A 13,730-nucleotide genomic window follows, 5' to 3' on the forward strand; every position below is an offset into this window, starting at 1 on the left:
ATCAGAGAGAGAGAGAAAGAGAGGTGTCAGGGTCAATCACACATATTATCACGTTACATCATTATAAGAAGTTATTGTAAGTTGCTCATCAGATCTATTTAGTCTTCCAGATACTGTAGGGTAACATTGGACTAATGTGCACTCACTGTGTAAAAAAGGATGCCAATGACAAAATGAACCAGAGAAAGGCCTCACTTATCATGGAAAGAAAGAAAATATATAATAACATAATATAAATTTTGATTTACTCAGTCATTTGTAATAAGTATTTTATTTATCTAATTTCCTAATTTTTTATCATATTTTCTTTAAAATCGCAGACTTTTTGCTATTTTTCATGTAAATCCTTGGTGGCGCTTCATAGCAAAGCCGGTGAGGCCGCAGCAAGCTTGGCCTCCCCTGGGATTGTGCAATCCCATGTTAACTGCGCTGACTTCCATTCTGTGAATGCATCTTCCTGTCTCTAGATCATAAATTCAATTGTTCAAACAGTTATGAACAGATTTTCCACAATTTAATATATGTGGATTACGAATTGTGTTTTGGTCATCAAACTGTGTGCAGATAACATGTTTTCGTGGTGCTGGCTGATCATAAACAGCAAAGAACTGGTTGTAGGTGAGGTCGGCAGTTCCTTGGCCGCTAGGCAGGGGGCGCTCAAGGTGCACCGCTCGTGATCCCCAAATAGTAGAGTCAAAACAAGTTATGGATGTTTTATTAGCGAGTTTTGCTAAACAAGTAAATCACTAAAAAGACTCTAAACATCCAGCTGGAACAGGACTGATCAAGGAAGGCTTTCCTCCCTGGCAGTGAGCTCCACTGAGACTGAGAGACTTTTAAAACTGAAGAAGATAAAGAGAACTTTTACCGGAAAATGATGATATTTTTGTTCAGAAAGAGCGCCGCAGGGACTTAAATTATAAGTAGAGGTAAGACAGCGATAATTATTCATGTTTTGTTTTTGTGATAAAATGTGCGTAATGTGGGTTATAGTTTTAGAAGGTGTTACAAATGCAGAAATCCATCATAACTCATAAACTGTTACAGTCAAATGACAAATAATTTATTTTTATTTTTTCATCAAATAATCAATATTTTCTCTTGTCTCTTGGTGAATTAATTTGGCTCAATCAGTCTCCTTCAGCACTCTGCAACGAGTCTACTCTGTAGAGTGTATATATTTGTAAATCTGACTCTGATGACGTCAGTACCTCACCAGCTATGAACCCTACCGCACGTCACTGATTACAACCACCACCACCACCACCATAATCTGCCTTGACCGACTGGGGGTTACAAAAGGGAGAGAAGAGACACAACAAGACAGACAAAAAAGCACAGAAGCACACCTTGATCCAGTAATCTGTTTTACATTAGATGGTAATAACAGGTGATCTGTCTTCCCTGAATGATGTCACAGCTAACAGAACGCCAGACCAGGTGTACCTACTATGAAGAAAAAATAGAAAAAACAAAAAGGTAAAAGTTGAAATGACAACAGTCATGCAAAATTGAAGAACAATAGACCCTGATGTCCTCCAGCAGCCTAAGCCTATAGCAGCATAACTATAGAGGTAGCTCAAGGTAACATGAACCACTCTAACTATAAGCTTTGTCAAAAAGGAAAGTCCCAAGAGCCAGCTTCTAGTGGAGGAGTTCAAGTATCTTGGGGTCTTGTTCACGAATGAGGAGAAGATGGAGCGGGAGATCGACAGGCGGATTGGTGCGACGTCTGCTGTGAAGCGGGCGCTGTACCGATCCGTTGTGGTGAAGAGAGAGCTGAGCCAAAAGGCCAAGCTCTCGATTTACCGGTCGATCTACGTTCCTACCCTCATCTATGGTCACGAGCTTTGGGTCGTGACCGAAAGAACGAGATCCCGGATCCAAGCGGCTGAAATGAGTTTTCTCCGTAGTGTGTCTGGGCTCTCCCTTAGAGATAGGGTGAGGAGCTCAGTCATCCGGGGAGGACTCAGAGTAGAGCCGCTGCTCCTCCACGTCCAGAGGAGCCAGTTGAGGTGGCTCGGGCATCTGGTCAGGATGCCTCCTGGACGCCTCCCTGGTGAGGTGTTCTGGGCACGTCCCACCGGGAGGAGGCCCAGGGGAAGACCCAGGACACGCTGTAGAGACTCTGCTGGCCTGGGAACGCTTTGGGATTCCCCCGGAGGAAGTGGCCCAAGTGGCTGGGGAGAGGAAGGTCTGGGCCTCCCTCTTGAAGCTGCTACACCCGCGACCTGACCCCGGATAAGCGGAAGACGATGGATGGATGGAAAAAGGAAAGTTTTAGGATTAGTCTTAAAAGTAGACGGGGTGTCTGCGTCACGGACCAAAACTGGGAGTTGGTTCCACTGGAGAGGAGCATGATAGCTAAAGGATATGCCTACCATTCTGGTTTTACAGACTTTAGGAACCACCAGCAGACCTGCTTTCTGAGAGTGAAGTGGTCTGTTAGAAATTACTAAAGTTTGTACACAACATACACATGTGGAATATTGCTAACGTGTTACTTTAGCAATATTCCAATTGCTAGTGTTACTTTTACATTATTACTTTTGGGTGTGTATCCACCAATTTAACTGTCAAACTTTCATAAAAGCTGTCTTAATGCAAGAAATGAAACCCTTAAACACATGAAATAATTAACTTTAAATAACTAAAAAGGTTTTGTTAACTTTTCACATTAAGCTGGATTAACAGCTAGTAAGATACCTTTGATTAAATTTGTATACTAATGTTTAAACCAGGGGTGTCAAAGCTACGGCCCGTGGGCCGAATTCAGCCCGCCAAACGATTTAGTCCGGTCCGATGGCCAAATGCATTATCATTATTCAACGGCTGTATCTCCTCGCTGCATCGAGCGATCTGCACCAGATTTTTTGTGAGTCGTGGGGGAGCGCTGCTGAAACACGTTCGTGTGAATCGCCCAGTGGACGGGCGGGCAAAATGCGTGACAGCATCTGCGGTGGCGAGCGGCCGGCGGTGCACAAATCCCAGCGGTGGCCAATAGGCCAGAGCGGCGCTTTGCTGCGAGGGCCGCTCATCACCGCTTGCGGTTTTAATTATTATTATTATTATTATTATTATTATTATTATTATTATTATTATTAGACTGAAAAACAGCAGTCCCATGCCGGTATCATGGTGCTTATAGAGTGAACTAGTTTGCAGCATTTGTTTCTAGTTGGGCTTTTGTAGACAGTCTAACTAACAACTATTAAAAAGTTTAAAAAATTGTAAAATAATTTTGAAATATCCCGAGTTTAGTTTGCTCTTTGAACACAGAGGCTGGTCATAGACTTTAAATGAACAGGAAGTGAGTTCCAAATGGCAGATATTATTATTATTATTTTTATTATTATTATTATTATTACCAACAGTCTCTCCTTGCCATCTCCAAAGTTTTCCTAACAACCCATAAATTGAGTTTTATTGTTATTGTTGGTTCTTTATGCATCATCACCTTTTATCATTTTATGTAACTCATTAGTTTAATATCTAATTAGTTCATTATTAAAACGCTGTCAGTCCTGTTTCCTGCATCTTACTGCATCTTAAGCACTGGTTCTGGAGCTGGTTTTGAAACAAATCCCCCTCACTGTTGTAATTTACCCATGATCCTCTGCTCCTCAGGTGACCATTGTGGAGAAGGCGGACAGCAGCAGCGTCCTGCCGTGTCCCGTCTCCATCAGCACCAAGAACAAGATGAACTTCCTGTTCGCCAACCTCAAAGACAGAGACTTCCTGGTTCAGCGAATCTCTGACTTCCTGCAGCGGACGCCCGACAGCTGCTGGGGCGAAACCAACCCGCTGTCTCTGCTCGCGTCCTCGGTATGTCCGGTCCATAAGAGGAGGAGCTCTTACCGCCTCCGTCGTCTGACTCTGGTGTCTCTGTGTCCCCAGGGCTCCTCCGGTGTGTCCCCGTCCTCATCCACAGGACCCGACTCCGCCCACAAGGGGCGCCACTACCACCCCGGCCTGCCCACCGCCAAGCAGAGTCTGCTGCAGCTGTACCATCGGGACGGCCCGGAGGACCTCGGACCCAAAGCCGTAAGTACGGCTCCGCATGGAGCACCGCTGCGTGGTGAGGAGACGCTGATCCCTCGCCTCCTCCCTGCAGATGAAGGAGAGGATGAAGGAGGAGGCGTGGAACATCCACTTTTCAGAGTTCGGTAGAGGAGTGTGCATGTACAGAACCTCCAGAACCAGAGAGCTCGTCCTCAACGGGATCCCAGAATGCCTGAGGGGGGAGCTGTGGCTGCTGTTCTCAGGTCAGTCTCCACGGTCCCTTCACCTCCGCCTCCTTCCTCCGCTCACACGGCTCCCCCGTCTGTGCAGGAGCGCAGAACGAGCTGGCCTCCCACCCTGGTTACTACGGCGACCTGGTGGAGCAGGCCATGGGGCTGTGCTCATTGGCTACCGAGGAGATCGAACGCGACCTCCACCGCTCCATGCCCGAGCACCGGGCCTTCCAGAACGAGATGGGCATCGCCGCGCTGCGCCGGGTTCTCACCGCCTACGCTCACCGGAACCCAAACATCGGCTACTGCCAGGTACGGAACCTCACCTGCTGCCAGGTACAGAACCTCACCTGCTGCCAGGTACAGAGCCTCACCTGCTATCAGGTACAGAGCCTCACCTACTGCCAGGTACGGAACCTCACCTGCTGCCAGGTACAGAACCTCACCTGCTGCCAGGTACAGAGCCTCACCTACTGCCAGGTACAGAGCCTCACCTGCTGCCAGGTACAGAACCTCACCTGCTATCAGGTACAGAGCCTCACCTGCTGCCAGGTACAGAGCCTCACCTGCTGCCAGGTACAGAGCCTCACCTGCTGCCAGGTACAGAGCCTCACCTGCTGCCAGGTACAGAGCCTCACCTGCTGCCAGGTACAGAGCCTCACCTGCTGCCAGGTACAGAACCTCACCTGCTATCAGGTACAGAACCTCACCTGCTGCCGGGTACAGAACCTCACCTGCTGCCAGGTATAGAGCCTCACCTGCTGCCGGGTACAGAGCCTCACCTGCTGCCGGGTACAGAACCTCACCTGCTGCCAGGTACAGAGCCTCACCTGCTGCCAGGTACAGAGCCTCACCTGCTGCCAGGTACAGAGCCTCACCTGCTGCCAGGTACAGAACCTCACCTGCTGCCAGGTACAGAGCCTCACCTGCTGCCAGGTACAGAGCCTCACCTGCTGCCAGGTACAGAACCTCACCTGCTGCCAGGTACAGAGCCTCACCTGCTGCCAGGTACAGAGCCTCACCTGCTGCCAGGTACAGAGCCTCACCTGCTGCCAGGTACAGAACCTCACCTGCTGCCTGGTACAGAACCTCACCTGCTGCCAGGTACAGAACCTCACCTGCTGCCTGGTACAGAACCTCACCACTGTCCAACCATAACATCCTGAATGTTACGAGCGCCGCCGTTTTGTTTTGCTGCTTCCGCCTTCAATCCCAGAGAGCGGCAGTACCGCAGATCACCACTAGGAGGCGAAGAGCATCTAAGGAACTGGGATAGTGTGGTGTGTAAACGGTCGTCTCGGCTTGGTTAACTGATCCAAGCTCAGACTGGTCTCGGCTCGGATCGGTTAAAAAAGTGTAGTGTAAACGGGCCACATAAATCCTAAAATCTTCTCATAAATTGACGGTGCATCTTATATATGATCACCGTTCTGCTTACTGACTGATTTTATATGGTACAATGCGCTCAGAAATCTGTTAAATGTGTAAATAGGACTTTGGTTAGCGACGAAGCCGCTCCGCTCAATGGATATTAGGAGCATTACGGTACACTGTCACTATCTGAGGACCCCTGAGCTGTCTACCAGACTGCCTGACTGTAATGTCTAAACTAGAAGTGCATTCATGTAAGGCAGCCTGGAGTACGCGCTAGCAACAATAAACCTAGTAAGTTAATTCAATATAAAGTTTATTTTATGTTAGAAACAGTGTAGTCCAGCTACTCTGTCCTCCTGACAGAGACGGATGGAGAGCTGTGGACGTGGAGGAGTGATGTTACACACTAGGGGAAAATATCTGGTGTGTCTTATAGTCTGAAAAATACGGTACATGAAACTGACACGAGCTCCAAAACTGGTAAATACGGCCCAGGTGTGACCAGAACCCAGGAAGCATCCAGCAGGTTTCCAGAATATTGCTAAAGCTCTGATGAACTGGAGCCACGTAGAACCAGAACCCACCAGAACGCTGCCAGCTAGCAAGGAACACTCCAAGTGTCGGCAGGTACCATCAGAACCGAACCAGACCCACAAACTCCCTCCAGGTAGGACCAACGGCTGCATGAACACATGCAGGTTCGCTCAGCAGCTTCCAGCTGTCTGCAAGCATGTTGGTCCTGTTGGTAAAACCAGAACCAGAACCAGAACCTGTGTTCCTGTGACTCTTTGGTACCGCTTGAGTTCCTTCAGCTCATTTAGATCCTTTGGTTCCCAGAAAAGAAAAGGTGGGACCGCTCTGCTCCGTCAGGTTCTGTTTCGATCCAAATAAAGTTCTGCTGCAGGGTTCTGAATGGTTCTGTCTGAAGCTCCGGAACCTTTTCTGCCTCTCTTGATTCTGGCCCGTCTCCTGCAGGCCATGAACATCGTCACCTCCGTCCTGCTGCTCTACGGTACCGAGGAGGAGGCCTTCTGGCTGCTGGTGGCGTTGTGCGAGCGCATGCTGCCCGACTACTACAACACCCGGGTCGTAGGTGAGTACCAGCGTCCCAGGTGAGACCCGTCTGCAACAGAACCGGGCTCCGCAACAGAACCAGGCTCTGTAACAGAACCGGGGTCTGCAACAGAACCGGGCTCTGTAACAGAACCGGGCTCTGTAACGGGGCTGGGTTCTGTGATGGACCCTGGTTAGAGGGGGAGGACTCTCTGAGCAGACCGGGCTCGGTACCTGAGTTACGGACCTGGTTGTCCTCTCTCTGGGGGACGCGGTCCAGTCTGACCGGGCTCGTGTCCCTGCAGGAGCTCTGGTGGACCAGGGCGTGTTTGAGGACCTGACCCGGGCCTTCCTGCCCCAGCTCTACGAACACATGCAGGACCTGGGGGTGATCACCACCATCAGCCTGTCCTGGTTCCTCACCCTCTTCCTGTCCGTCATGCCGTTCGACAGCGCCGTCCTCCTGGTCGACTGCTTCTTCTACGAGGGCATCAAAGTCATCTTCCAGGTACGGGCCTGTGGCGCCGACCGCTTACCGCTTCAGGGTTCTGCCGCCTGTCCAGAACCTCTCGGAGCAGAACTGTGGTCGTTTCAATCTGCCTGCAGGTGGCGCTGGCGGTCCTTCACGACAACATGGACGCTCTGCTGGCCTGCAGTGACGAGGGGGAGGCCATGACCATCCTGGGCAGGTAGGAGGTCCGACCCGGCTCAGACCGTGATCGGACCAGGTCCGGGTCTGATCGGCTGGCTTCCACCTGTGCTGCAGGTACCTGGATAATGTTGTGAACAGGCAGACTGTGGCTCCGCCCACCCCCCACCTGCACGCCATGCTGACAAGCGGCGACGACCCTCCGCCCGAGATCGACGTCTTTGACCTCATCAAGGCATCCTATGAGGTCAGTGATGTCACTTCCTGCAGACACGTAAACGTTTCCTGTCGTTGCAGAGCTCAGCTTTTCCTCTCAGAGTCCGTGGATTCATGAGTTTATGCGGAAAACGTGACCCAGACCTGCATCAGCTACCTCCTGCTACCTTTTGCTACCTTCTGCTACCTTCAGCTACCTTCTGCTACCTTCAGCTACCTTCTGCTACCTTCTTCTACCTCCTGCTACCTTCTGCTATCTTCAGCTACCTTCTGCTACCTCCTGCTACCTCCTGCTACCTTCTGCTACCTTCTGCTACCTCCTGCTACCTTCAGCGACCTTCTACCTTCAGCTACCTTCTATCTTCAGCTAACTCCTGCTATCTTCAGCTAACTCCTGCTACCTTCCGCTACCTTCTTCTACCTCCTGCTACCTTCAGCTACCTTCTGCTACCTTCTGCTACCTCCTGCTACCTTCTGCTACCTTCTGCTACCTCCTGCTACCTTCTGCTACCTCCTGCTACCTTCTGCTACCTCCTGCTACCTTCTGCTACCTTCTGCTACCTTTTGCTACCTTCTGCTACCTTTTGCTACCTTCTGCTACCTTCTGCTACCTTCTTCTACCTCCTGCTACCTTCAGCGACCTTCTACCTTCAGCTACCTTCTATCTTCAGCTAACTCCTGCTACCTTCCGCTACCTTCTTCTACCTTCTGCTACCTTCTTCTACCTCCTGCTACCTTCTGCTATCTTCAGCTACCTTCTGCTACCTCCTGCTACCTCCTGCTACCTTCTGCTACCTTCTGCTACCTCCTGCTACCTTCAGCGACCTTCTACCTTCAGCTACCTTCTATCTTCAGCTAACTCCTGCTATCTTCAGCTAACTCCTGCTACCTTCCGCTACCTTCTTCTACCTCCTGCTACCTTCAGCTACCTTCTGCTACCTTCTGCTACCTCCTGCTACCTTCTGCTACCTTCTGCTACCTCCTGCTACCTTCTGCTACCTCCTGCTACCTTCTGCTACCTCCTGCTACCTTCTGCTACCTTCTGCTACCTTTTGCTACCTTCTGCTACCTTTTGCTACCTTCTTCTACCTCCTGCTACCTTCAGCGACCTTCTACCTTCAGCTACCTTCTATCTTCAGCTAACTCCTGCTACCTTCCGCTACCTTCTTCTACCTCCTGCTACCTTCAGCTACCTTCCGCTACCTTCTGCTACCTTCTACCTTTTGCTACCTTCTTCTACCTCCTGCTACCTTCAGCTACCTTCTACCTTCCGCTACCTTCTACAGAATCAGAATCAGAAATACTTTAATAATCCCAAAGGGAAATTGCTGTTTCAGTACAACCGCCATAACATAACAAACAAACATCACAAACATTTACAGGGGGAGACGATTTACCGAGGCCTTGCTGCCAAGGACAACCACCTTACACGGTGCCCACAGGGCGCTGCCATTACTCTGTGGAAAAATAGGGGCCACAAAAAAAAGGAAGGTGGGAGGGAAAAAAACATAACTCACATTTTATCCTATTACAGGATACAGTTTGAGATATCAAAAACCTCTTGCACAAAAAGCACAAATAAGACGAGACATATTTAGCAGAAGGTAAACATTTAAGACTAGTCGCGTGTAAGTTCATCAGTTTTATGAGCATCAGTTATGTGTGCCTGTTTGGGTGAAAGTGTTTATATCTCCATGAACGCTCTTCAGAGGCCATTGTCCTTGATGCTATCAGCCGGCCAACAGTTCAGAAAAAGCATCCGCAGGTGTCTGCGGGGGAGGAGGGAGCGGGGGAGAGTTCTGAGCTCTCTACGCCATAACAATCCAGGACTGATTAGATGGGGAGGGCAAAGACCAAATATGTTATTTGTTACGAGGGCAAGCTGCACTGACTTTCCAGTCAACTTTAAGTCTTTTGCTGGCTCCAAATGGTGAAATCCAATTTTCCAAATTGTTGGGCTTTTCCACGCCTCACCACCAGATTTTATCCCAAACTCCCCTTTGAGTCCAACCACCGAAGCCAGTCTGCGTTCCAGCACAGCCATCTTTTCGGCTCTGCTCCTCCACCTTCCAGGTCTGTCCGTTCACCGCCTTAGTGAGCGCGTCATATGCAGCCGGCAGCCTGATCAAGGCCAAATGGCTACCAACATCCGCTGTATTTGCTGATACATCAAAAATCCACCAGATCCAATAAATATAAATCCAAGTATCCTGAATCCAAACATGCAAACGTTTCAAACATCCAGGAATGACAAAGTCGAAAGACACACGGTTTTCCATCCAAGAATGTAGGGTGTATGTCACAAAATGAGTCAAATAAGATAAGATAAGATAGTCTTTATTGATCTCACAATGGAGAAATTCACTAATCGGGACCGGACGGGTCCCCCTTTTGTTGCCTACCCGTCGAAAAGAATTGATCAATAGCATTGAGAGACCAGCTTACCAGATCCATGTTTTTCAGAGTTCGGTTGATATGAAGAAAGTGTTCAGAAAGACAAAGACATAGCAAAGCAGGAGAGGGGGGGGGGGAGCTGCAGTGGAGAGAAAAGACACGACCGACCTCGAAGAGAGACAGATCAGAAAAGCTGACCTTCTGCTACCTTCTGCTACCCTCTGCACACCTGTGGATGTCTCAGTCTAAATAATGGAGCTGTGACATGCTCTATGTTATCAGATGTAGATCTCCTCTTCTTCTTCCTGCAGAGGTTTGGCAGCCTGCGCTCTGATGTCATTGAGCAGATGAGGTTTAAGCAGAGGTTGAAGGTCATCCAGTCTTTGGAGGACACGGCCAAGAGGAGTGTGGTGGGTGTGGTTGGACGTTCTAGGCTACCAAGGATGAGGACCTTCTGTTAACAGGTGTGTCTCCACAGGTGAGGGCGATGATGACGGAGTCAGCGTTCAGCATCGAGGAGCTGGAGGAGCTGTACTGTCTCTTTAAGGTCAGAAGAAACTAAACTTTCCTTTAAACGTCAGAAATTCTGGCATACCTGTCCTCCTCAGATCTTCTCTGTCCTCCTCTGATCTTCTCTGTCCTCCTCTTATCTTCTCTGTCCTCCTTTGATCTCCTCTCTGTCCTCCTCAGATCTTCTCTGTCCTCCTCTGTCCTCCTCAGATCTTCTCTCTCCTCCTCTGATTCTCTCTGTCCTCCTTTGATCTCCTCTCTGTCCTCCTCAGATCTTCTCTGTCCTCCTCTGTCCTCCTCAGATCTGATTCTCTCTGTCCTCCTCTGATCTCCTCTCTGTCCTCCTCTGATCTTCTCTCTGTCCTCCTCTGATCTTCTCTGTCCTTCTCTGTCCTCCTCTGATCTTCTCTGTCCTCCTCTGATCTTCTCTCTGTCCTCCTCAGATCTTCTCTGTCCTCCTCAGATCTTCTCTATCCTCCTCTGATCTTCTGTCCCCCAGTCTCACCTGTCTCCCTCTGCCTGTCTCTGTCTCTGACCCGGTCCAGTCCAAACACATGACCAGCTGCTACTGGGGCTCCAGCAGTTCTGCAGCAGAGCGCCATGACCCCAGCCTGCCCTACCTGGAGCAGTACCGCATCGACCCGGTTCAGTTCTCGCAGCTCTTCTCGGCCCTCTCTCCCTGGGTCTGTGGCAGCCACACCCCTACGCTGTCGGCCCGCCTCTTCAGGTTGCTGGACCAGAACCAGGACGGGCTGGTCAACTTCAAGGAGTTCAGCACCGGACTCAGTGAGTCTGATCCGGAGAGCAGACGGCTGGCCGGTTCCGTCTGGACCCGGTTTCACGCTGCGTTTCTGTTCCTGCAGGCGGGATGTACCATGGAGACATGACTGAGAAGCTGAAACTGCTCTACAAGCTCCACCTCCCCCCAGGTACCGTCTCCACACCTCCACCAGACTCCGCCTTCATCAGGACGCTCAGAGGGGCGGAGCTTAGATCCAGTAGATGTTTCTGAACCAGTGGAGGTCTGGGTCCAATTAGATGTTCAGTCTGAGCTCTGATCAGATGTTGCTGCCATCTGGACCTTTGGTCTGGGACCTCCAGGGTCTCCAGCGTTCCTCGCCTAGCCGACCTTATTCTAAACGCTTTGATGCTCTTCGGTCAGCTGTGCTGCTTTAAAGTATATCTATTATTCCATTAGCAAGGATCAGCCGTACCACATTAATCACTGATTAAAGGAGTCTCAGTAAAATAATAAACACATATATACAATAGTAACAACAGATAAATAAACTTTATTCCGGACTCATGGACCAATAAATAAATAAAATAAATAGATGAGAATAAAAAAACAATACAAGTACCATTATCAATTAAATTTAACCTACAGATAAACTTATACATTAACTTTCATAAAACAGCATGTAGGGTATTGACTCTAGCTGTGGCAAACAGTCCATCTTGATCATTTGAAAAGTACCCGCAAAGCGTCGTTACAGGCCGCCTGGTTGGTTTTTCTAAATGTAGATCACAGGTGAGCAGTGTAGAGAGGTACAATATGCATTAAATAGTTCCACTTTTCATCAGTACATGCACCAAAAGCTGGACAGTGAAGAGGCCTTTCTGAGGCGGACCGGACCGTTCACAGGTTTAAAACAAAATTAAAGAGTCTTAGAATGTGAGGCTAAAACTGGAGTTATGTGCTGCAGACGAGACGGCGGTCTGTGAGACTCCATGATACAGAGAGCTGCGGTAAACGAGGTGTGATGTCATAAAAGCATCGATTACACGTTTCACTTTTGTCTTGTTTGATAAAAAATAGATTTCACCACGAAATTGGTCATCTGACCAGCTTTCAATATTAAAACCAGTCTGTTATTACCCTGAGCTGGGAGCCAGTGGCTTTATGGAATAAGTTCTGCGCCCTCAGGAGACGCCGGAGCTCAAAAACTAAACCTGTCGTCTACCATGAAAAGTAAAAAGTCTTCCAGGCACTCAAACAAGGACTGAGTAGAGTAGCTTTGTTCCTGTTTCAACGGAACATAAACGTGGCAGTCATCGGCGTAAAGGCTTTACTTCCTGTAAAGATAAGGTGCTTAATTTGTCATTATAAATACAAAGTTAATAGAATAAAATGTCATAGATCAGATGGAGGTTAGCCACTAATGGCCGACCTGACCAGCGTCTTTAGTGGTGGAGGAAACCAGAGCGCCCGGAGTAAACCTACGCAGACACGGGGAGAACCTGGACCTCCTTGCTGTGAGGCAGGAGCGCTAACCACAGCCCCCCCCCCCCCCCCCCCCCTGTTGTATATCGTGCTGAAGCTAACAGCTGAGAACAGCTCACCTCTTGTCTTTGTTGCAGCTCTGAGTGCTGAGGAAGCGGAGTCTGCTTTGGAGGCCACACACTTCTTCACTGAGGACGAACCACAAGGTGAACACACACACAGGTGGACAGCTACCTGTCCTACACCTGCTGCAGGTTCTGTTGTTTCCACAGAGTCCTCCTGCTGTCACGCTCAGCTCTGGCTAACACTCTTCCTCCTCCTCCTAACGCTCCTCCCGCTGCTGCTCCTCCCTCTCATGTCTCCTTTCAGAATCTTCCTTCCTGTCTGATCTGGACTCTGTACGGCAGCAGGAAGTGACATCAGGTTCGTTTGACTTCTTAAAACCGTTTTGTTCGCCCCGCCCACATCATGTGATGTCACAGCAGGTATTTCTCACCTGTGCTGTAGCCTGCAGCGGTCGAGTCTGCATCAGACTCCTCATGTTATAGTAACAGCACCGGGTTCTTGGGGGGGGGGGGGGGGTTCCTACATCAATGTAATCTGATTACTGTACCAGTCATTGATGATGACGATGATGATGATGATGATGATGATGATGTTGTGTGTTTATCTGAACAGGTGAGAACCCAAAGGATGGAGGAGAAGACGGTGAGGAGAAAAAAGGTAAATGTTCCCCTCATCCTGACAATCAGAACCTGGTGTTCCCTTGTTCTGACCTGATCTCTACTGATCTCACCTGTTCTGACGTGATCTCACCTGATCTCACCTGTTCTGACCTGATCTCACCTGTTCTGACCTGATCTGACATGATCTCTCCTGATCTCACCTGTTCTGACCTGATTTCACCTGTTCTGACCTGTTCCGACCTGTTCCGACCTGATCTCACCTGTTCCGACCTGATCTCACCTGATCTCACCTGTTCTGACCTGATCTCACCTGTTCCGACCTGATCTCACCTGATCTCACCTGTTCTGACCTGATCTTAAATGGTCTCACCTGTTACGACGTGATCTCA

General features: G+C 49.3%; 1 protein-coding gene across 2 annotated transcripts in view; it reads left to right on the plus strand.

Annotated features, from left to right (window-relative positions):
* LOC105922240 (TBC1 domain family member 9B) overlaps window positions 1–13,730 on the plus strand; it is a 33,897-nt gene that overhangs the window by 17,007 nt on the left and 3,160 nt on the right. The window contains exons 7-21 of one of the 2 annotated variants that reach the window (XM_036127047.1): window positions 3,628–3,825; window positions 3,898–4,044; window positions 4,115–4,265; window positions 4,333–4,547; window positions 6,585–6,702; window positions 6,968–7,170; window positions 7,269–7,351; window positions 7,429–7,558; window positions 10,233–10,331; window positions 10,400–10,468; window positions 10,977–11,217; window positions 11,295–11,360; window positions 12,793–12,861; window positions 13,025–13,078; window positions 13,334–13,378. In XM_036127047.1, the coding sequence (XP_035982940.1) occupies window positions 3,628–3,825; window positions 3,898–4,044; window positions 4,115–4,265; window positions 4,333–4,547; window positions 6,585–6,702; window positions 6,968–7,170; window positions 7,269–7,351; window positions 7,429–7,558; window positions 10,233–10,331; window positions 10,400–10,468; window positions 10,977–11,217; window positions 11,295–11,360; window positions 12,793–12,861; window positions 13,025–13,078; window positions 13,334–13,378 (1,888 nt within the window). Of the gene's footprint in view, window positions 1–3,627; window positions 4,045–4,114; window positions 4,266–4,332; window positions 4,548–6,584; window positions 6,703–6,967; window positions 7,171–7,268; window positions 7,352–7,428; window positions 7,559–10,232; window positions 10,332–10,399; window positions 10,469–10,976; window positions 11,218–11,294; window positions 11,361–12,792; window positions 12,862–13,024; window positions 13,079–13,333; window positions 13,379–13,730 lie in introns of both variants that reach the window. The other variant, XM_036127046.1, reaches the window with a different exon arrangement.

The sequence above is a fragment of the Fundulus heteroclitus genome, chromosome 23 (genome assembly GCF_011125445.2).
Source record: "Fundulus heteroclitus isolate FHET01 chromosome 23, MU-UCD_Fhet_4.1, whole genome shotgun sequence".
Lineage (NCBI taxonomy): Eukaryota > Metazoa > Chordata > Actinopteri > Cyprinodontiformes > Fundulidae > Fundulus > Fundulus heteroclitus.